Source organism: Cebidichthys violaceus, unplaced genomic scaffold (assembly GCF_023349555.1).
Source record: "Cebidichthys violaceus isolate CVI_PGR_0920_01 unplaced genomic scaffold, fCebVio1.0.p SCAF_17, whole genome shotgun sequence".
NCBI classification, from domain to species: Eukaryota; Metazoa; Chordata; class Actinopteri; order Perciformes; family Stichaeidae; genus Cebidichthys; species Cebidichthys violaceus.
Genome location: NW_027176340.1, coordinates 12,741,575 through 12,765,288, shown reverse-complemented (window position 1 = coordinate 12,765,288; position 23,714 = coordinate 12,741,575). Strand labels below are relative to the sequence as shown.

The 23,714-nt window shown below is 41.5% G+C and overlaps 1 protein-coding gene across 5 annotated transcripts in view; it reads left to right on the top strand.

The window, feature by feature from the left end:
- The window catches only part of cadpsa (Ca2+-dependent activator protein for secretion a), a 206,380-nt gene that overhangs the window by 44,966 nt on the left and 137,700 nt on the right, over positions 1–23,714 (top strand). For all 5 annotated transcript variants that reach the window (XM_068712610.1, XM_068712609.1, XM_068712608.1 and 2 more), the window contains exons 4-6: positions 17,416–17,496; positions 18,807–19,043; positions 21,473–21,594. In XM_068712610.1, the coding sequence (XP_068568711.1) occupies positions 17,416–17,496; positions 18,807–19,043; positions 21,473–21,594 (440 nt within the window). The remainder of the gene's footprint in view (positions 1–17,415; positions 17,497–18,806; positions 19,044–21,472; positions 21,595–23,714) is intronic.

The window sequence follows — 23,714 nt, the reverse complement described above, 5'->3', positions numbered from 1 at the left end:
AATGTGGGGATGGCAAAGAACCAGACTGTCAAAACGTACAGCAACAGGTAGTCCCGAGACCTCAGCCCTTTTATCACTTATCTCTTATCATCACAGATGTGTCTAAGCAACAAGTTACAACATCAGCTCACCCAGCTGGTTCAAACATATGGTAGTGTGCTCAAAGATGCCTCTTAGTCTTTTATAATTAACGTGAGTTAGACTGTTTTTGGTTCGGATGTTTCACCAATGAAATCTGAGCACATTTTATTGTTCCTGGAGAACACCTGTATCAATGTGGAAAAAGAGATCAAATTTACATTTCTTCAATTTGGTTATTATGGTTTTGACCAAATATGTAAATGAATCAATCAAACACAAAAGCAGATAATATTTTTTTTATAAAAATAATTTAATATTCAGTTGGTCTTTAATCATCATCTTATTAACTAAGACTATACCTCAGCTATGGAATCATAAAGTCAATCATGGAGGTGATATCAAATGTGCAATGTGTAAGATCAACAGAAGTGTTGATGTCAAAGATGTCTATGTATTATGTTTCAGAGATATCTACTGAAATGAGCATGCTAACCAGTTAGCCCCAGCCCGTCCTGTTCTGTAATACCACTTGTACCTGGAGAGGCCAAAGTGAGTCACTGTAGCGTCCAGTCTGTCCTCAGTCCAACATGGCAGAAACAAGTAAAAGACTCCTGTTTTAGTTAGTTGCTTGGCTTTTCTTTTATAACTGAAAATGTAGATGAACCTGTATGGACCAAATAGAAGAGGTGAAATGATGTCCCCAATTCCACAGTGGAGTAACTGAACTCCTGCAGAAAAGAAGAATGAGAGGGCAAGAGGATAGAATAGAGGATTGGGGTGTTGGAGGTAGTGTAAAATGGAACAAGAGGAGGATGACAGAGTTGAACTATTTAAACAGGGGTGGTGGTGATTAGACGGAGGCAGATAGGAAGGGAGGATCGGGCTATTACAGCAAACAAAGACATTTCCACTAAATGAGCAGTTTCCAGTTATCAGTGCTGGGAGTAAATATTGGCTTCATGGTGCAAGAGCTGCACTCTGTGGCTAATAACTGCCAATTAAAATCCAACAGTACCAAACCACAGTTAAATAACTAATGTCACATGAGGCATATGGTTACTGTATAACAGAGCGTTCACTTGGAGTGGAGATGGCACTGATTTTTAACGCAAAAATAAATCATTGCACGGTATGTAAGCCTTCTGAAAGCACTGACAGATGGCTTGCTGAATTAAAAGATGATATGACATCAATTGTAACTTTTGCAGAAATATTTTTGTATGTGTGTCGAACACATGCACATCATTTGAACATGCTCTAAATCCAAAGCGACAGCATATGAGGTAATCCTTTAATCCACATTGTGAGCTTGGAAATCCCTCCATTTAGCGGGATGTTGAAACATCCTTTGCCACACAAACTTATGTCTTGTCTTTGGCTCTACCCAGCAGGCTAACCCAGTGTGTGTGTAACCTGGAGGTGACCCTGGTTAGGACCAGTTAAGCACAGATGCAGGTTATGGCAGCTGGAATGGGTTTTGTCCCCCTGCTGTCATCCTTTGACCGCCCATGGCTCTACTCGGATGCTTTTGAAGAAGAGCCAGACAGATCGTTGCCCCTCCCAACAGGTTTCAGAGCAACATGTAGCTGCCTTCATTAGCGGAGCGACTGCTGTATGATTCATGCACAATCAGCCAGATCCTGAACATCTCTATACAGAAGCTCAACCTAAGAGACATACAACTATGACCTATCATAGAGTATCATACAGGCAGAAGCTGCAGAAAGTGTTCATTCTAAGTCACAACCAAACAACCAAAGGACAAAAAGATATATTATTTCAATGTATCCGTATACAATGGTTCCTATATCTTACGAAAGGTTACTCCTCTTTTTTTCCATGCCGTATTATGCAAGTTATGACAAATAAATCAACGTTGACTTTTCATTTCACACGGGAACAAACAGCGGTCTCCTGGTTGAAAGATCGCTGTTTGTTGGACCCATCCACCAGCCGCCCTGCTCTGTGTGCTCTAGCTGCCTTTGTACTTCCTTGTTCAATGTTACATGGATTACACAGAAAAAAATGTTGTGGGATGTCTACAAATTACGGAGCATTCTTTTTCGTAGACATGGCTGCATAAATGCTGGATGAGACCAGCCTGATTATTTCCTTCTATTTCTACAATGCAGTGAGGCTCTCACGCATCTCCTGGATATGAAATTCTCATTTAATGTTATCTCTGCTGAATCAACACATCAAGTAACCTCTTTAAATGGGTGTGTGGCACCTATTCAGGTTAATGATACATTGTCTCACGCACCTACAGCGTTGGCTGATTCTGGTTCTGATTGTGACAGCGATATTTGAATATCACTAATGCAAGAAATATAAAAAATGTATTAAATTTGGGATGCATGTTTTTTTGTCCCTGTTTGTTATATGTTAAAAAGAGATTGTCACTGATGGTAAACAGAGGCCGAGAATTGATTGCTACTTTCTCAAAATGGTTGCTGATGGCAACGTGGAAACCCTTGCTGTTGAAGCTTATGTCTGTATGCCCTGTTGGTTGAAGCATTACTTCAGACAGGACAGTGAACGCCCCGGAGCAGCAGATGAGATGATTGTTGTCTAACAAACTGCACACATCATATAAGAGCAGCGGGGTCAAAAAGCAAGGCACATCTCTTTTGATGAATGTGCCTTTGGCAGTAATGATGGCTGAGGCCGGGAGACAAAATGAATTGCAGGCCAACGCAGCGGATATGCAGTGAGGGGAGAACAGAGTGGGTGTTCTCTCCTTTTATCAGATGGGTTTCAGCCATTAGGGCCGCGGTGGAGTCAGCAGCCACTGAAAGCCTCTAACTGGTCACAATCGACTGGAGACAACACACCGGAAAGCATGGTGAGTGCTGAGACACTCCACCCATGAATCGATAGAAAAATAATCAATGATGATTTCGATGATCAATTAAAGAGTTCACTCAAATGACTTCAAAAGTAACATCCCTTCTCAGAAACACTCTCTCTGAGTAACAGTTTAGTTTAGTTTGTTTCCTGTTTTATTTTGAATCTCCCTGCCTCCTGCCTCCTGCCTCCTGCCTCCTGCCTCCTGCCTCCTGCCTCCTGCCTCCTGCCTCCTGCCTCCTGCCTCCTGCCTCCTGTGGTTGTTTGACTTCCTGTCCCGTTTTCCCTCCTTTTTTCTTTGATCATCTGTGTTGTATTAGTCTCATCAGCCTTGCTCTGTTCCCTTGTGTTTCTTCCACTCAGCTTTCAGGCTGCCCTTGTGTCTGCCCACCTGTGTCTTGTTGTCTGATTAATAGTCCTGTCTTTTGTCTGCTGGTTCATCTGCTATGTTCCCGTTGGTATCGCTTGTGCATGTCTGAATTAGCTGATCCTGTTTTGTGTCGTTTTGCCCGTTCTGCTTTGCCTGTTGGATTTTCAGTTACTCATTTTTGGACTTCAGTACTTTGTAAGTTTTGCTTTGGATATTTGTTTATTAATATCACTGTATATCCTTCTTCTGCTCCCCTTGTCTTCCTGCATTTGGATCCATCCCCTGTTGCCGTTTTGCCCCGTTGTGACAGGGATGGTGAAGGACATGTTGCCGTTAAATTTGATACATTTTATGAATTTTTCAGTGCTGTAAGCATCACTAACATCCACAATAAACCACAATATTTTTGCGAATAAAACCAAAACTAATATTTAATCATCTGTCATTTGTCAAATAAAAGTATAAAATGTTAGCCAGTTTCAGCTTCCTCCAGTTTATAGAGTAACCTTGGTTTTTAGCCAAGCCAGCAGCGTAGCTCTAGAGAATGCCGATCAGTCCACCACTTTGGTCCAGACTGAAGTGCCTCAACATCTACTGGATGGATTGCAACCGAATTTGGTACAGACGTTCATGGCTCCCAGAGGATGAACTCTGGTGACTTTGATGATCCTCTGACAGTTGTTCATCCAGCACAACTGTGAAGTTGTTTGTGGCTTTGATTGAATCGTCCCAACAAATATTGGATGGATTGCCATGACATTTGGTACAGACATTCATGCCCCCTGATGGTGAATTGTAAAATATTTGAACTCATGACTTTTCATCCAGCACCACCATCAGGTTGGTTGGTCACTTGCTTTTAAAGCCAAACAAAAGGTAGGTCTGAGGAGTTAACAGGACTCTATGAATTTATGTTAAATTATTTTAGAGTCAAACTGCAGTTGCAAAGGCTGTGCCCTTTTGTCTATAATTTTCCAACAGCATTTCCCATTTAACAGTGACAAAAGATGCAATTGCAAACATGTTAACCTGCCATACCTGCAATTTTCCATTTTCTCTCATTCTGTCTGTCCGTGCAAATGATCTGCCGGCTTGCTGTTGATGAAAGTTAAAAATGGGGCAGGAAATGTTCTGTGGTTGAGAAGTTGTGCATGTATTTCTGTGAAACCCTTGACTTGTCTGTGCATATTTGCTTTGATAACACAAATGACAGAAGGAAGACCAAATAACCCGCAACTGTGCTTCATCAAAGAACTGCTGCTGTCCTGGTCCACTTTGAAGTACATCTCAATGCTGTGTGTGTGTGCGTGTGTGCGTGTGTGCGTGTGTGTGTGTGTGTGTGTGTGTGTGTGTGTGTGTGTGTGTGTGTGTTTGTGTACTGATGATAACATTTACCTCACACTCCTTCTTGAGCGTTCAAATGGTTGTACACACGTGAGCACTGCACAGACACACAAACACGCGCAAACAGTCCCCAGTGCCCTTTATCCTCTTGTATGTGGTCGCCATGGCAACTGTACACAGAGGCTACCGCTCACACCCCTCCCCCTTCAATTTGCCATGCCAACTCTTGTGCCCTTATCTGAATGAAGGGCGAGTGATTGCTTTTCTTGTGATCACTATCAGGGTTTGGGCCTGTGAATCCATCCAGAGGAGATAGCAACTTGGAGAGAGCAAAAAATTGGGGGGGGGGGGGGGCTGTGGAAGGAAGGATGAGGAAGTAGTGGGGTTGTCAATCTAATATTCTCTCAGTATTCTTGGTTGGGCCTTGCATGGTGCAGGCGGCAAACTCCGGTTCTGACAAGTGAAGCCAATGCTTCTTAAAGCTGCATTCTCTCTAATGTCCATCAGGGGGCGATTCCTCTGGTTGTACAGAAGTCTATGAGAAAATGACTCTACTTCTCTCTTGATTTATTACCTCAGTAAACATTGTAAACATGAGTTTATGGTCTCAATCTCTAGTTTCAAGTCTTCTTCAATACAGCATGATGTTCATTTAGTAAATTGTGGTTCATTTAGAGTCAAATAGACCATAAAGCAGGGTATGCTTTAGGGCGGGGCTACTGTGATTGCCAGGTTGCTACCAGAGCCGTATACGGCGTCTCTACGTCACTCCTCCTCAGTCTAAATATGGTAACTCCCGCTCACTCGTTGCAAAAATGAAATGATGGCGACAGCCAAAATGCAGAACTCAAGGATTTAAAACGACATTCCACAAATCAATGGGTGACTTCCCCATGACTACATCCACTTCTCCTAGTCTATGGTATGGTACAGTTACCTGTCAATCTGATTAACATAACTTTGCAAACAAATTAGTGTGCAACAACCCGTCTGAATTTTTTTATTGACTTATACAACCTGCAATTTGCTAACCCCTCGTCTTGACACCAATGAGCTGTAAGGCGTCGTAAAGCACAATTCATTCAAACTCAAAACAAGCGGCGATGTATGCCGGCAAGCAGGGAGTCAATGGCAGCAAAAAACAGGCAATAAAAGCTGTTTTGAGAAAATGTGAGTCACCGCAACCACGAGAGGTCCCTACTTGATCTCACACTCACCCACGGACACACACACACACACACACACACACACACACGACCGATTGCATGACCCTCCTATAAAGATATTAATAAACCCTAAATAGTTCTCTAGGGAACCCTCTCCCATCACTGTCATGTATGCATCCATCAATGGCCAAGAAAGTTGTGTACACCATAAACCACTTTTTGTTTTATATAGATTCAGAATCTGGACCCTCAAATAAAATGTTGGAAAATAAGTACAGTGTGCTAGATAGCATACAGCGAGTTGGAGTTGTTACTGATGCTGCAGTGTGACATTAATATAATCATATTAATGTGATCATTTCTATCCAATCGGTCTCTTGTCAGACCCCAACTTTATAGAAATGCAATACTAATTCTCTGAAGTACCTGTTCTTTTGTTTAGAGGCAGACATGTTCTTCTGTATGAAGCTTTTTTAGGAAGTCGGTTGCTGGGTGTTGATATCAGGAGAGGGAAGGGTTACACTCAGCTCAGCTCTATTTTGAACTGATACATCAATCCATCCATTTTCTCCCAATAATCCTGGGCCGTGTTGTGGAAGGCAGCAGACTTAGCATGGTATTCCAGACGTCCCTCTCCCCAGCAACTTTTCCCAGCTCTTCATGGGGGACCCGGAGTTATTCTCAGGCCAGTCGAGATATGTAATGTAGCCGTTTCTGGGTCTACCCCGGGTCTCTTACGAGTTGGATGTGCTTGGAAAACCTCTAAAGGGAGACGTCCAGGAGGATCCTGATCAGATGCTCCAACCACCTCAACTGGCCCCTTTCTATGAGAAAGAGCAGCGGCTCTACTCAGAGCTCCCTTCGGGTGGGATTTGATGTAAACTTATATACAGTGCCCCCTTCCTGGTTTCTTATTTTTTTGCATATTTGTCACACTTAAATGTTTCAGATCATCAAACTAATTTTAATATTAGACAAAGATAACCCGAGTAAATACAAAATGCTGTTTTTAAATGATGATTTAATTTATTAAGGGAGAAAAGCTATCCAAACCTACTTGGCCCTATGTGAAAAAGTAATTGCCCCCCCTTGATAAATCATGAATGAACTGTGATTTTTTTGGAAAGCTGAGTTCAATTTCACTATCCACACCCAGGCCTGATTACTGCCAGACCTGTTGAATCAAGAAATCGCTTAAATAGAACCTGTCTGACAAAGTGAAGTCGGCTAAAAGATCTCAAAAAGCAACACATCATGCCGCGATGTAAAGAAATTCAAGAACAGATGAGAAACAAAGTAACTGACATGAATCAGTCTGGAAAGACCCCAGAACAACATCTAAAGAACTGCAGGCCTCACTCGCCTCAGTTAAGATCAGTGTTCATGATTCAACAATAAGAAAGAGACTGGGCACAAATAGCACCCATGGGAGAGTTCCAAGGCGAAAGCCACTGCTGACCAAAAAGAACACAAAGGCTCGTCTCACATTCGGCAAAAAACATCTTGATGATCCCCAAGACTTTTGGGCAAATATTCTTTGGACTGACAAGACAAAAGTTGAACTTTTTGGAAGGTGTGCGTCCCGTTACATCTGGTGTAAAACTGACACAGCATTTCATAAAAACAACATTATACCAACAGTCAAACATGGTGGTGGTAGTGTGATGGTCTGAGGCTGCTTTGCAACTGCAGGACCTGGACAACTTGCCATAATTTATGGAACCATGAATTCTGCTCTCTACCAGAACATCCTGAAAGAGAATGTCGAGCCATCAGTTTGTGACCTCAAACTCAAGTGCACTTTGGTTATGCAGCAGGACAATGATCCGAAACACACCAGCAAGTCCACCTCTGAATGACTCAAAAAAAGCAAAATGAAGGTTTTGGAGTGGCCTAGTCAAAGTCTGGACTTAAATCTTATTGAGATGCTGTGGCATGACCTTCAACAAGCCGTTTCTGATCGAAAACCATCCAATGTGGCTGAATTAAAACAATTCTGCAAAGAAGAGTGGGCCAAAATTCTTCCACAGCGATGTGAACGACTCATTGCCAGTTATCGCAAATGCTGGATTGCAATTGTTGCCGCCAAGGGTGACAAAACCAGTTATTAGGTTTAGGGGGCAATTACTTTTTCACATAGGGCCAAGTAGGTTTGGATAGCTTTTCTCCCTTAATAAATTAAATCATCATTTAAAAGCAACATTTTGTATTTACTCGGGTTATCTTTGTCTAATATTAAAATTAGTTTGATGATCTGAAACATTAAAGTGTTACAAATATGCAAAAAAATAAGAAACCAGGAAGGGGGCAAATACTTTTTCACAGCACTGTAGATGTTCTAGTACGTATTGATTAACCTCTGCCTCTTATAGAAATATTTGATGATGTTCATCATGCTTAATCCAACGCCTGTTCTGAATGTTTATTGTTATCTCTAATAGACACATCTCTAAGCAGAAACTGAGTCAAGCAGATGAGTAATTATTTGTTTGCATTTACATTTATGTGTTGCAGTTCCAGGGCTCTGGTATTGCTCATGCTGTCCCACTGGCACAGCTTACTCACAGCGTTTCCTACTGTGACAAGTCATCTGGTAAAGCTCTATTTCTTTACTCAGTGAGACAACAGTAACAGTGTACAGTATATTACTGATGAACAATTAATAGTTGTTCCCTGAAGAAATAGTAAGCAAGCTGGCTAGGAGACAAATGCTGGTAGATTTGTGGCTGCAAGAGTCCTCTTTTACAGTATGAATTCAATATAGGGAAATACAGATAACGAACGATAACATCACTGATGGCTGAAGCCCATTGAGGTTTCCATTGCCTTTCCATTAATATCAGCCTTAGTATTGAGCCTGTTGACTCTTTGGCATGACGTCAGGCCTTTACATACTGAGGGTGGGATGAAGAAACAATAAAAAAATATTTTAGTTTGTATTTGAAGTATTTGCAGGTAAGTTTGTTGCATCAAAAGTATTCATACCGGCAGGGAATTGAATTTGCATCAGTTGCCAATCTTTTTCAATCAAAGGTTTGATTCATACAGGATCCTATTGACCCAGAGCAGCGTGTGGCAGAACTAAACTGTTGTATAACATAAGCTACTGCAAGATATTCTAATGCATCACACCTTGATAAGCAATCCAGCTTGTTATAGGCTGCATTATTGTGCACTTGACACTGAAACAGGAAGATGTTCCTATTTAAACCTGCTTACATTTTGATGCTAAGCTTCCAGTTTGGTTTTACCAATACATTTATTCTATTCTTATTCATCTGTTGCTTTACAGGGATCTTTGTCTCTTTCTGCCCTTTCAGTTGTCTGGTTAAACCATTGTACAGCATTTTGTTCTCCATGTAGAAACAATTACAAAAGCATGATAGACAATTAAAAAATACAAAGTAGTCCTATAGGGGCGACTGTGGCTCAGTGTTAAAGTGGGTCATCCTTCTATCAGATGATCAAAGGTTCTTAACCCCAAATAACTGGGTGTGAATGGGTGATTGACATGTAGTGTAGAAGCACTTTGAGTGGTTGGAAGACTAGAAAAGCGCTATACAAGTACAGTCCATCTACCATTTATGTAATTATGCTAAAAAAAAAAGATTTGAAGATTAATTTAATGCTTAATGGATTAGATAATAAAAAATCTGAGAAAACATGTAGATAACGACATTGCTTGAATGTGAACAGCAAGGTGCTAGTGTAACTGCATGGCATATCCTGGTATGACCACTGTGGACTTGTGACATGTGAAATTAGCAGCAGCAGAATGATGCATGATGATGATGATGATGATGGAGTTTCCTCTTAGTCTTCTGTTCCTTTATTTTTGTTAGAAAAGCACTATATAAGTACAAGTCCATTTACCATTCCTCTCAGACTTCTCATTGTAACAAATCGAGCTCTTGAGGCAGGCGATCCCAAAATCTTGAATGGCAGTATATCTCTAGGGCTTTTATTGTGAAAAGCAAGAATGGAAGAAGTGGATTTGGTAAGGTAATATTAGACGCTCAGACTAACTGCTCCAGCCGTCCATTCACTTCATCCCCGTAGGAAGGAGGCTGGAGTGGATGGAATGGGTCAAACTAACAAGACGTTATATCAGGAGACCAGCTGTTTATGTCCAGCGTGAAGCCAAAAGTTTACCCTTAAACTTTTGTAACATACTCAACTTGTGCACGTAACTTAACTCAATAAGTAACAAATGTACTTTTAACCCAAACCACAATATTTTCCTAAACTGTGATTTTATGTAGATTTGTTGCCTGAAGTGACTCCAATGGCACCTTACCAAGCGTCCATATGTGGCAATTTGGGAGTGAGAACAGGTTGACTATTCAGATTATTGCGTTACTTTGCACCTTTGTTTTTTCATTCAAAGCAAAACCTCACTACAGCCCAGAAACAAAAAAAAGCATTAGAAACCAGTAGTCTCTGTTGAGCAAGTGATTGTATAAAGGGAGGGATGAGTTCTAACAACAGAGAAGGGATCAAGGTAGCAGCTACATGAGAGTAGTATGGATGAGGAGTAGCTTGGAGGAGTTGTTGTTCATCGGGTGAGGAGGCCAGGTGCAAAGGCTTTACTGGGGGACTGAAGGGGGGAGGATTAGCACTCAGGACTGTTGGGTGAAAAAAGGACACAGGAACCAAAGGCTGAATCAATGGTGCCAAAGAGAGGAGAATTATGCATCATTATGCAATTAATATTACAGCACATTTTTAGTTTAGTGTTGATGGACAATGTTGTCCCGCTGTTAAATCTGTTACTGTGAATGTCGGTGCAGGTATGATGTTCCAGATGTTAGTACAGTTAAGTATGACATTTTTTAGGCTGTGTGTGTGCAGCGAGTTTTTGGAGTATGAGTTTTGAGTTTGAATTCACGTTGTGAATGGACAGCTTTCATTTTGGACTGAGATATGTGAGTCTGATTGGGTTTTGGGCTGATAAACAATTTGTTGTTTTTAGAGGATTGTTTCATTTATGCTGTTGAATTATTAATCTAAAGGCACAAAGTAAGTAGTTTGAGGGTATAAATGACTAGATCCTTGATGCTTTATGTGTGTGTGTGTGTGTGTGTGTGTGTGTGTGTGTGTGTGTGTGTTTTTGTGGATGTCAACAAACCAATTAAGGGACCAGTAGTCATGACAATGTTTTTCAGCTGTCTGTTGTTTACTGAAGCAGAAACTCTGTGAGCCAGAGTTCCTCAGCTCACTGACCCAAACAGTCCTGTCCCCATCAGCACCTCCATGCACAGCGTCCTCACATGCTCGTCCGACATGACATTGAGCAACCCTGTCTCCTAAAAATTATATTCCCCCAAAACTAAAATGGATTCTCAATTACGTTTGACTATTTTCTCCCTTTTCCTCCCTCATTACGTTTGTGTTTGACGTATTACAAATACGTTTCTAATTAACACTGTAACACTTTAACATTTTTTTTTCACTCTCCACCACCGCCTCTCCTTCGCACTGATTTGAAGTCTAGCATTGAGGCCGATTACGCGGTCAGAATACTACCGCAACACGCCGCCTGTCTCCGGCAGAAACACGCTAATCCACGCCCAGGAACAACGCTGAATTGTCAGCCGAGATACCACCAAAACATGGCGCCAGTCTCCGGCAGAAACACGTTCATCCAGGCCGAGCAACGAGGAACATTACGCGGCTACAATACCTCCAAAAAGGCCCGCGGGTAAAATCCGAGAGTAACTGTGGGTACATCCCAAGTCGATTAATTGTCATTTCCTCGCTCCTGTGGATAAAAATAAATATACCTCCACAACACCCCCGCCACATTAAGAGACTTGGGATGTACCCCGTGACTCTCTTAAGGTTTAGGTTTGTGTGGGGACGTGGCTTCCTGGTGGAAGTTAGGAAGTTGGTGTTGTGGAGGTATATGAAGCTCTAGCGTAAGTTCAGACAGGAAGACTATACTCATGCATGCCTAAGCCCATAGTTTATTTACCATACATCTGCCGTCAGTCCTCATGCATGCACACATTATTTCCTTGTTGTTATTGTTTGGGGCTGTCAATCATGATATCAGCTGTCTAAGATCAGCTGGTCTCTAGCCAATAGCACAACGACAGAAGGACATCATTAGCCTATCATCTTGCTGCTGTCTGTCTTTAAATATGACCGTCTCTCTACCATCAGTAGTTCATGCTGCTGTTTCGCAACCCTCCACCTCCCCATCTCTGCCCAATCTTCGCAGATTCATCAGCTTCATCACTCATCATCCTATCAACCTCATCAGCCACCATCACCACCAGTGTCTGGACTCCACGGGGGGATTTATATTGTTGCTGCTCAGGGCAATCACAACTCGATCACAAATCTCCTCGTCAAGTTCAAGCGCCAAAGAATTTCTGTGCAACTCATTAACGCATCATCTGTCATAATAAATGTTAACTACTAATCATTCACTTGTCTCTCCTGATTGAAATTAATTTTTTGTGGATACAAATAAATATACCTCCACAACTCCCCGCCACTCTCGGCTCATTCCTCCACAGCAACGAGACACATCACCCGGCCACAATACCTCCAGAACGTCCCCCGGGTAGAATCTGGGACTTGGTTTTATGGTTACGAGTGGCGGGCACTCACCCGTTGGCGCCGGACGCGCAGCCTCCTGTCGCCCCCGCCTCGAGGCACAACCGTCGCCAGGTCCGTCAGCACTAGGAACAGCCCAGTGGGGCAACAACTCGTGGGTGGCGGGGGTAGAGGCGAGGCAGATCACAGAAAATAACAAAGACTAGAGTACGGCAAAGATATGTTGATTAGAAACGTATTTGTAATACGTCAAACATAAACGTAATCAGGGAGAAAATAAGTTTCTAGTAAAACGTAATTGAAAATGCATTTTAGTTTTGGGGGAACGTAATTTTTAGGAGACAGGGCTGCAACCCAGTCACCCAAAAAATGTTTGTTTGTTTCTGCAAACCACTAGATACGTTAAATGTTTACCTCTCTGAATCAGAAATATGTTCCATAAACATGTTTCACACCAACCTCGTATCACGCCTACAGAAACTCCAGAAGTTAATGTATCACATTTTGCATGAATGCAAAATGTGATACATTAACTTCTGGAATTTCTTCAGGCAACGGGACATGGTTGTGGTTTCCGTTTGCAGTCCAACTGGTATTGACCAATCACGTTGGTCAATACCAAGGAACTGAAAGATACTTTGTACCTTTGTGTTCATAACTAAAGCCATCAGGTATCATGTTCAAAAGGGATGGCAACATTTGGGACAGTGCAATGAGCATAGAGGAGGGTGAAGTCGCTGTTTTGTAATTTACTGATTTGTTAGTGGTGACAGTTGACACACATGATATGTAAGAGACAGGGGAGACAGTGAGCGAGGGAGTTGGACAGACAGAAAGAGAAACACCAATGAGAAAGGTATGAAGCTCTCATGTCAGTTTAGTCAGGAAGACTATACTCTTGCATGAATAAGCCCGTAGTTTATTTCTCAAACTGTTACGGCCGGTTATCCTGGACCCAGAAGCAGACACGGAGACAGCAGTGTAGGTGAAGAAAAAGAGTTTTAATGAGCACTCCTAGGACAGGCGGGGATTGCTGGTAGGGAGATGAGGCGGCGTGAGTGGCAGCTGGGCTGCGACGTAGACACCGGAATCTTGAGGCACAAGGGAAACACAAGTTAGTCATAAACTTCAGTATAAATAAATAATCTCTAGTCGAGAAAAGGACTCAGAGGGGCCAAGATTCAAGCTACCACTGAGCTGACAAAACAATCTGGCGATGCGAGGGAAGGAAGCCGGGGTATTTGAGCTGCATGTGCTTGATGGTCTGATTGGAGGCAGGTGCGGAGATGAGCCCAGGTGCCAGGTGATGGAAGCCACTCCCATGCCACACACACACACACACACACAGAGAGGGAGAGAACAGAGGGGAGACACCAGAAAAAAGGCTGGAGTCACAGCTGAGCTGTGACTCAAACATCTGCCAATCACTCCTCACTCATGCTCACTCATTATTTCCTTGTTATTGTTTGGGGCTGTCAATCCTGATATCAGCTGTTTAGATCAGCTGGTCATGTCTATCCAATAGCACAACGACACAATGACATCGTTGGCCTATCATCTTGCTGCTGTCTCTTTAAATATGATTTTCTCTCTACCTTCAGTAGGTTCATGCTGCCGTTTCGCAACCCTCCACCTCCCCATCTCCTCCCAGTCTTCATCAGATTCATCATCTTCGTCAACTCATCATTCTATCAGCCTCATCATCACCACCACCACCACCAGTGTCTGGACTCCACTGGGGGGTTTATCTTCTGCTGCTCAGGGCAGACGCCCCCCACCATTACAAATCTCCCAGTAGAGTCCAAGCGCCAAAGACTCTGTCAAGACTTTATCATCACATATCATCTGTTAATATTAAACAAGTATCTTATCTTTATCTGACTTGTCTCGCCTGATTGATGGACAGTTACTTTATCAGAGCTCTCAGTTCAGCACCATATGAGACAGAGGAGCAGTAATACGTCAGACTAGAATGCCTAAAGATTTGTGCACCATTTGGGAAAAACACAATAGTGGCCAAGGAAAGAAATCGGCGACGTCCCATTTTGTATCTAATTGTTCTCCCACTGTCATTCATCATTCTTGAACTGGAACACAACAAAGGTTGAGGATGACTCATTGTCACTCCTGCCATCTAAAAAGAGGCAAAAACTGTTTGATAATACTAGTTTTGGTTTCAGTCGTTAACCCTATGTTGCTTGCTTATAATGTGAATGTGTGAAACTTTGTAGCATGTAGTGAAGCTGGAAGTGTGTGATAGAAAATAACAACATGGGAGTGCACACGCAGAAATGCTCTCCACAATTTTTGACGTGTTTATTCTGTGGTGCATATCACGGTGTGTCTGTGTAGGTGTGTGTGTGTGTGTGTGTGTGTGTGTGTGTGTGTGTCATGCTCCTCAGTCAGTGGTAACAGCAGGGGTGGGTGTTCTGGCAAGATGTTAATGCAGACAGTGGGAGAAAATCAATGGCAAGGTCAGGCGGGTGAGAGGGTGAGAGAGAGAGAAATCCCATCAGCCTTCTGTACCTGCCTGTTCTCTTTTGTACATACTGTATGTCTGTCACTGTTACAGCTGCTGAGAAAGTAGATTCCTTAAAGGTGCTTGACCTGGAATTTAGAGCATATCTATTGCTGCTATATTAATGCTCTAAATGTCAATGCAGCTGACTAGAGCCAACTGTTGTAAACATCTGAGATGACCAGTAGTATGGGAGGCCACTAATAATATGATTCAATAGGGCTCTGGAGTCTTACATTGAGCTGAGCAATGAGCAAGTGTGACCTTTGAAGCAATGCTGCCTCTTTGCAAATTGCATTCTATGATGAGGTAAAATAAATTGAAGGTAAAAACTGATCCACTGACCAACAAGCATCCACAATGACCATATCTTGTCGTCCGGACTATTTAACATGGGACAATAGTGCTGCTGACAAAGCTCCCCTGACTCTGTGACAAATGCATTGCATTTCCTATAACTTCAGCACAATAAAAGCCCCCCGTCGGTTCACTGTTGGATTTCTCTTAAAGCAGCAGGAGTGAGACATGTTGTCGTATATACAGAAGGCGTTTCAGATGCATTCTTAAGTCATCTGTTGCATTACTGTGCAGAGAAAGTACTTACACCTGAGGTGGCACAACCAAACGCTGTGACAACTCTACATGGAATACGTGATGATGACATTTTTGTCTGGCGCCGGGGACACTAGTGCAAGCATGAACCAGACTTTAGCCTGCTCCAGCTCCCTTCTACTCAGCAGGCAGGGCAGCAGAGGGAGTATTGATCGTGCAGCCCATGGGGAGAGCGCCTGATAAATTTCACATGGTTATCAGATCGATTCCTGCTCTCTGTTCTGTATCACTGGCCTCTGTACGCAGCAAGGCTTCTCTCAGCCAGCTGGAAAGGGAAGGTATTAAAATACGGTGGCAGTAATATCCCCAAAAGGACATTCGTCTCTGTGCTCATGGGTACCAGTGGGCTTGCAGGACACAGCCTTTTGAGAAGAAAAATCATTATCAGAACAAGAGTTTTTTATGTAACACATTAATCTAAAAAACATAAAATGATTTTGAGAAAAAAACATGTAAATGTCCAACAAACTGAAAAAAATGACCAGGGTGTGATAGATCTGTTATAGATGCCACAAGCCACAAGTTTGTCTCAATTTCCTGAAATATCTGGCAACCCAACTGCACACTCTGTTGAGTTGGTAAATAAACAGGCCCAGGACTATTTTGGTTGTGCTCATCAATCAGTGATAGTGAGACAAGTGTGTGTCATTAGGTCCTCTCAGCGGTCGTGTTGAGGAAGGAACTCCACTAAATACCATTCTGGTACAGGGCTTTCCACAAGAATATGGAGCAGGCAGCCAGTGGTAAAAAGCAACCAGCTAGTGGGGTCTGGAGATAAAATCTGTAGAAGCCTAAAGTTGAATGCCACTATTCCACCATACACACTCATCATAATTGTTGCATATTATAATAGGTTTGACCACACTGTTTCTATTTAGCTATAATTTAAAACCACGCTTATCCCTGACTGAACTTTTTTATAATTTAGCGAGAATAAACAAGGTTAATTTAAGGGGAATATGTTTTTAATCTCATGTTTTATTTAGCCATTGTATTAGTTTTAAATTGAATTACCTATCTAACATAAACATATGCCAAAAATGACTTTACAATAACAAAACATGTGTCCCTTGGTGTTACTTTGATTTCCTGTTATAGTGTTTTGTTAATGCGTCTTAGAGATGGCTCTGCTGTATGTAAAAAGGGCAATGTAACTAAAGAGACTTCATCATTCATTCTCTCGGCCCATGAACTGTGTGGCTTATGTGGAATGCTTCCTGGTCAATCGTCAAGTTGCTTCCACCGAAGTAGTCAGTCTGTGCACTCAATGCATTAAAAATAATTAATTATTTTTCTATAATTATAAAGCAGCCAGATGGAAAGCTGTAAATGTTGGGCAGTCTTAGGTGTTCATGTGTGCACATAGAAAAGTTGTCATTTCAGCAGTAAATTAATAAAATGTTTTATATCTGTCTCACTCGCACTGAGCAGGTGGTAGGTTCCAGTTGGGTAACACTTCACAAGGCTGTTTTTCCCTTCTGAATTTAATACTAAGTGCACGTTGAATTCAAAACGAGGACCCAAACAAATTAAGTGCTGACAATCATAATTTGCAGATATATTTTACATATGATTAGTATGTAAGTTTGACAATTAACTTCATGCCTAATGCTTAGTGTATTAAATAATTAAAAAAAGGTTTCCCCAAAACATATTTAGCTCAGGGAAAATATGTAAATAACGATGTGCTTGAATGTGAACAGCAAGGTGCAAGTGTAACTCCATGGCATCATGGTTCAGCTGAATGATGGATGATGATTAACTTATGAACTGCATCGGTATCTGGTGTCAGTTTTAAGTTACATTTTTCCTTTCACTATTCATTTCACCGTACTTGTTATTGTACTAATTACTCATATATATTGTTTTGGTTCAGCTTGTGAAGTACACTGTGTCTGTCTGTGTTTCTCCAGCTGGACAACCCTGATGAGCAGGCAGCACAGATCAGAAGAGAGCTGGACGGACGACTGCAAATGGCAGACCAGATAGCTCGGGTAAGGGATGAGGACGGATGGATGGACTTAACTAACTTTGAATATATGAAAGAGTGATAATTATTAAATATCAAGCACTAAACCTTAACCGTATTTTAGACCTTTGTATGTCTTTTAGGGGGGGCAGGGGGTATTTAGGGGGAGATAGCAGGTCAACTGTAGATAGCACATAGTTGTGTTGTTCATCATCTGAAAGCTGGGAACCTGAAGATTCATTTGAGCTGCAGCTCAGCACTGTGTGAAATAAGTTGTTCTAGTCTAAAATAAAAAATAATGAATAATCTAAATAAATAGTTAAAGATTATGAGGGCTTAGAACATTATGATGGAAGTGTATGATGCCATTTCCATTCTATATTATGTCTCATTACTTTTTGCAGCAATTTTTGGGTTGATACCATATATTCCACACATGTTGTACTGAATTTAGTTTTGACCACTTGAGAATTGATAAAAATTATTAAAAATCCATTAACAAAAGCACAATGAAACACCAAGACCTTGAGGAAAACAGCAGAAAAATCCATGCTGGGGTTTGATATCTAAGTCATTTGTTATTTGGAGATTTCTGAAAGAATCATATTTTGAGGACACATGAATATGATTCAATAATGACTCAGCATACCCAGTCAAACTCAATCTATTTATTTAGGTATTAACTATTATTAATTCCAAGTCTGTTATGCTAAAATATTGAAATAATAAAAAACGAACTTATTTACACTGCATGAAAAAAAGGCATGGTTTTTGCCCTAAACAGCATATGATTGTCATAAAGTGGGCGTATCGATAAAGGTGTGATTTGTGGGTTCCACAGAACCCATCTTCATTCACTTATCTTGAGGTTAAAGTTCAAGAGATCCCTTTGAAAATGTCCTTGCCAGTTATTCCCTCACCAACCTCCCTTATTATTTAGCTACTTCTCAACAAGCTAGTATAACATAGTTGGTACCAGTGCATGCCTTGGGTCTTCTAGTTTTAGATAATACCAATATATAGCAATATATATTATATAATAAATAAATTGAATGTGCCCCCTAGCTTTAAAACGAAGCCTACAGCCTCTTAAAGACGGCAATGTCGGCCCAGATGAGTGGTCGATCCTATGGGTCTCAGAGTGTGCTTGAAGTTTTTAGTTCTACAGTATTTCATTTGTTTTATGATAAACTGATGAATTTACATGTATACTCTAAACTCATGTGAAAGTATAGAGTTCACAGACTTTACAGCTGGTGCTGTTCTATCAGGATAATTTGGCCATTCAGTGGATCATGGTCATTCACTCACTGTCTGCCGTCCTGCTTTGGTCAGCATGGTGGAAGGTTTCCCAGGTTTGCCTCCAGAGAGATGGAGGCCATGTTCATTGAGGAGCTGCGGTCCTCAGTCAACCTGCTGATGGCCAACCTGGAGAGCATGCCGGTGTCCAAGGGAGGAGAGTTCAAGCTGCAGAAGCTGAAGCGAGGTCACAACGCCTCCATCATGGACATGGGCCAGGAGGACGAGAACACGCTGTCCAAATCTGATGTGGTGCTGTCCTTCACCCTGGAGGTCGGTGGACTTAGATTAATTTATTAACAATGTTGGTTTACTAGCAGATAGAGGGCATATGTCAGTATGTGGTCTTTCTGGTTAGAAGAAGCTCACGGTAAACTCCTTGTATGATTTGTAAACTCATAGTTTGGATGAGCGATCATCCTCTGGGGAACATAACATTACTCACAGTGCCCTGAAGTGTAACACAGTGTAACACATTTCTACACAAACTTAAGTAACATAAATGCCCTTAAGCAAGGCATTGGCTGTCAGGATGGTGCAGGGAAGCTGGCAGGTTTAGACATACAGAGACATGTTCCTGTTGCCTGGAGTAAAGTGGCAAATTAAGCTCTTTTTCTGATTTTCTGTCATGTTAATCCACCTCACAGTGTTTTTTTTATCCCATGAACCCCAGATGGGTTCTCAGGATTAGCGTCAGAGTTGCTAATGAGAGGAAATGTCTCTCAGGATTCCTACTGACTGACAGACTGTTTGAACCTCACCTTAATTGGCAGACTGGTCATTTCTATGTTGTAAAGGAGAAGGGGCCAGTATCTCCTTACCACCAATACCTGTTCATCCTCCACAAGGGTCCATGGAGCACAACAGTCCAGCAGCACCATGATTATTTTACTGCCTCCCTGTTGATGGTTTCTAGCCCTTTCCCATCTCTTCGAGAGTATAGACTTACAATGTGGGTGAGGTGGGAGAAATTCTACCTTTTGTTCAATGACTGGCAGCACCTGTCCACAATTTGTGCTTCTGTCGTTGGGGGTCTTACAAGGCTCAGTTGACATTTACTAAAGACAGGCTTCAGTTTCAGTACACTATTCCCATTCAGTATGTCGACATAAACCCCACTGGACAAATGTATGGAAGCTTACTAATGCCAAAGTCTTGAGAGAGCAGAAGAACTTTAATCAATCTGCAAGATTTGAAAGTGGGCATTGCATTGAGATTCGCAAATGTTAATGAACACATTGCTTTCTTGCAGATGATTGACTATGTGTGGTCAGTTTCAAATGTTTTCTTTCTGTTACTCAGCAGCTGTTTTGTCTGACTCCAAAGGTGGCGTCAGACACCTAGACAGAGTTTTCTTTGTTCTCAATACTAGGCTGAGCAGCTTTGAAGATAGTAACTAAATACAACTCTTCTGCTGACTCAACTAGAAATAAATAATTACTCTGGACATTGATTACACTCAACACTCGCTTGCTCTACCTACATTTGTTATGATTACATAATGCTGAACCATCCATTTTCCACAAAGACTACGTTGTTTTTTTCTAGTTTGAAAACCAGATGCAAACTTTTTAAACTAGGAAACCATAACTTCCCAAAGTCTGTAAATCTGAGGTAAAAAGGCCAGATGCATTTATTATTTACAAAACCATTGTCTAAATAGTTTCTCTTAAGTTCAGGAGTTCCACAATGGCCAGTGGCTTTTATTTTGCAAAGAAATTACACATCAGTTGATGGTCAGTTGATCCCAAGAGTTTTCATTAAAAGCAAAAGTTATATAATATAAGATATGTAAAACTCATAACATTTCAGCCCCCAACAGCTTGTCATGTATAGTATTTATTTCTAGGATGTGTAATTTTGCTAATTCATGGAAGATAATCCAGAGTGTATGTAAATGAAGTTGGTGATTTTTATTTCTAAATGTGCTCAAGAATCCACATAAATAAAAAACGTCAAATTCACATTTCAAAGACCAGTTATAGACCAGAATATCACCAGGACAATCATCATTAGGAAGAGACGAACGTGCTTAGCAGCGGCACTAAATGGATCAGTTTTAAAATGGAAAGAAGGATGTGGGATGTAGGATATTTATTTTGGTGGCAGTAGCAAAACTTATACATGTATTCACAGACCAGTTTATTTTTCCTCCCTTTTTTTGTCATGTTGTTTTTCTCATTTATTTTGAAAGGTGGTCCTCGGAAAATTGTTAAAAAAACGCAGGAACTCCTGCTCCTACTCCTGCTCCTACTCCTTATGGTACAGTAACAGTGCACATCAAAACCGCATGTGTACTTTAAGTAAGTTGCATTCGAAAAAAAGATCATATTTGTGTCTGCGTTGTCTTGTTTTGCTTGTTGTCCACATTGAAACGAACAATGAAATTAAATCATAAATTTTCAAAACAAAAGAAGAGAAGGCACGTGTCTTATTATTTTCATACAGTCACGATAGACAACTACACATGTAGAATACAATGATTTAATTGTGGCTAATAAATGCTAACTACAGCTAACAGACCCTCAAATGTAATCAACACTTATGCAGTCGTCTGCCAGCATAAAGATACAGACAGTTTGGTCAGCTCCACTGAAAAATGAAAGACAAATGGTGGCTTTATTTTCTTCTTTTTTTCCAAGTTTCTGTTCAAACTCTTTCTTATTATGTTTAAAATATTTGTGTATGTCTGTGTGTTGCAGGTGGTCATCATGGAGGTCCAGGGTCTGAGGTCGTTGGCTCCAAACAGGATTGTTTACTGCACCATGGAGGTGGAGGGAGGACACAAGTTGCAGACAGACCAGGCTGAGGCCTCGAAACCCACGTACGTACACACACACACACACACACACACACACACACACACACACACACACACACACACCTCAAAACAAAACCTCCGTCACCCTGATCACAATCTCTCTGGAGATTTACAGGTCAGCGCATGGTGCGGAGAATGGCTTTAGTAAACAGTTCTTTAACAAAACAACACACACTGCCATCTGCTGGTCAGATAACTGTATCTCACCTGGAGACTGTACACTATGTGTACATGATGAAATGTGAATGCTCTATGCCAGGGGTCTTCAACGTTTTTCAGACCAAGGACCCCCAAACTGATAGATAGATGGAGCAGGGACCCCCTACTATATACCGTATAGTGTATAAAATTGTGTTTTATATTACAGTTTTTCTCAATTGCTAAGACACATTTCTTGAAACTGTCACCCATTTTCTCAGAACTACAAACACAAAACCACATTGTCCAAACTACGTTCCCAAAACCCCTGACTCTTCTGGCAAAATTAAACACTCGCCCCTAAACCACACAAAAAAATGGAGAACACAGCAGCCAGGGCATGTAGTTAAAGAAAAAGTGTTTATTATACACAGTAAATGTGTTTTGGTAAAGAATAGAATACAGTACCCAACTGTCAAAAAATTGTATAGTAATGAAAAACAATTCTAAATGAAAAGCATATTACAATGAAGTCAATATCAGTGTTCACTCTGCCTCAGCGTCTTGTCTTCGTGCTGGGTCTAGCCAGAGGACTTCATCCACCTGACAGGCGATGTTCTCCCTTGCCAGGCAACGGGGGAAAAACCCTCTGGTGTGCCGGACCCAAGCTTGGCAAGACTCCACAGTGACGTCACCACAAGCCAATTCCATGGCTTGTATTAGATTCACCCTTGTGTATGGGTGTCTGTCATACACCTTCCACCGCCACGCAGAGAAAAATTCTTCAATGGGGTTTAGAAAAGGGCTGTATGGTGGAAGGCTGACATTTAGGAAATTTGGGTTGATGTTGAACCACTCTCTAATTCGGATACTTCGGTGAAAGCTCACATTGTCCCAAACTACCACATAGACAGGTTGCACTGCCTGCTGGTGAACCTGGTGCTCACGTAAAGCATCCCGAAGACCATCCAGAAAGGCAAAAAGATGATCCATGTTATATGGCCCCAGGGTTGCATGATGGTGAAGAACCCCATGGTTACTCATGGCTGCACAAAGGGTGATATTGCCACCACGCTGGCCAGGAACTTCCACAATGGCACGTTGGCCAATTATGTTCCTGCCTCTCCCTATCCTCTTTGCCAGGTTGAACCCTGCTTCATCCACAAAAATGCATTCATGCGGCGTCTCCATGGAATCTAGTTCAAACATTCTCTACACGTGAAAAAAGATACATACACCAAGTAGTGTAGTACATAAGGTATACAGAAATACAGACTCCTGAGTGTTCTTTATGCACACTTTATGACCAGTAAAGTACAGTAAAGAGTGTACACTTACTTGAACATACTGAAATCGTAGTTCTTTGACCCGTTCTGAGTTACGCTCGAAGGGTACTCTGTAAACTTGTTTCATGCGTACCCTGTTGCGTTTGAGCACACGATCAATAGTTGAAATGCTGACACTGTTGATTCCTTCAAAGTTGATATTGTCCTCAATAACTCTTTCCTGGATTTCACGGAGTCTGATGGCATTTTTCTCAAGAACCATATCTACAATCAGAGCCTCTTGCTGCTGTGAGAACATAGCAGCCCTTCCACCCGCATGTTGTATTCTTGTAGTTCTGCAAGAAGGGAAAATGCACAGTAATCTAAATCAAGTATACCGTAAATAGCAATGGACATCACAATACAGTTTTTCTATGCATGTTTCCCCCTAGTCTAGTTCCCCCGTTTTTCTGTTGACAAAAGAATGTGCAGACTTACAGTACACTGTAATTACTAGTTATTGTATTCAGTACTGTAGACAGTATGTACCAAAATGAAAATAAACACTTACCTGTTTTCTTGTCTGAATAACCTGATGATGGTGGCCACAGAGAACCTGCTCAAATTAAGTTGAACTCGGAGTCCTGCTTCCCGCATTGTCATTCCATGCACAAGAACATGGTCAATTATAGTTGCTTGAATTTCATCTGAAATGACTGT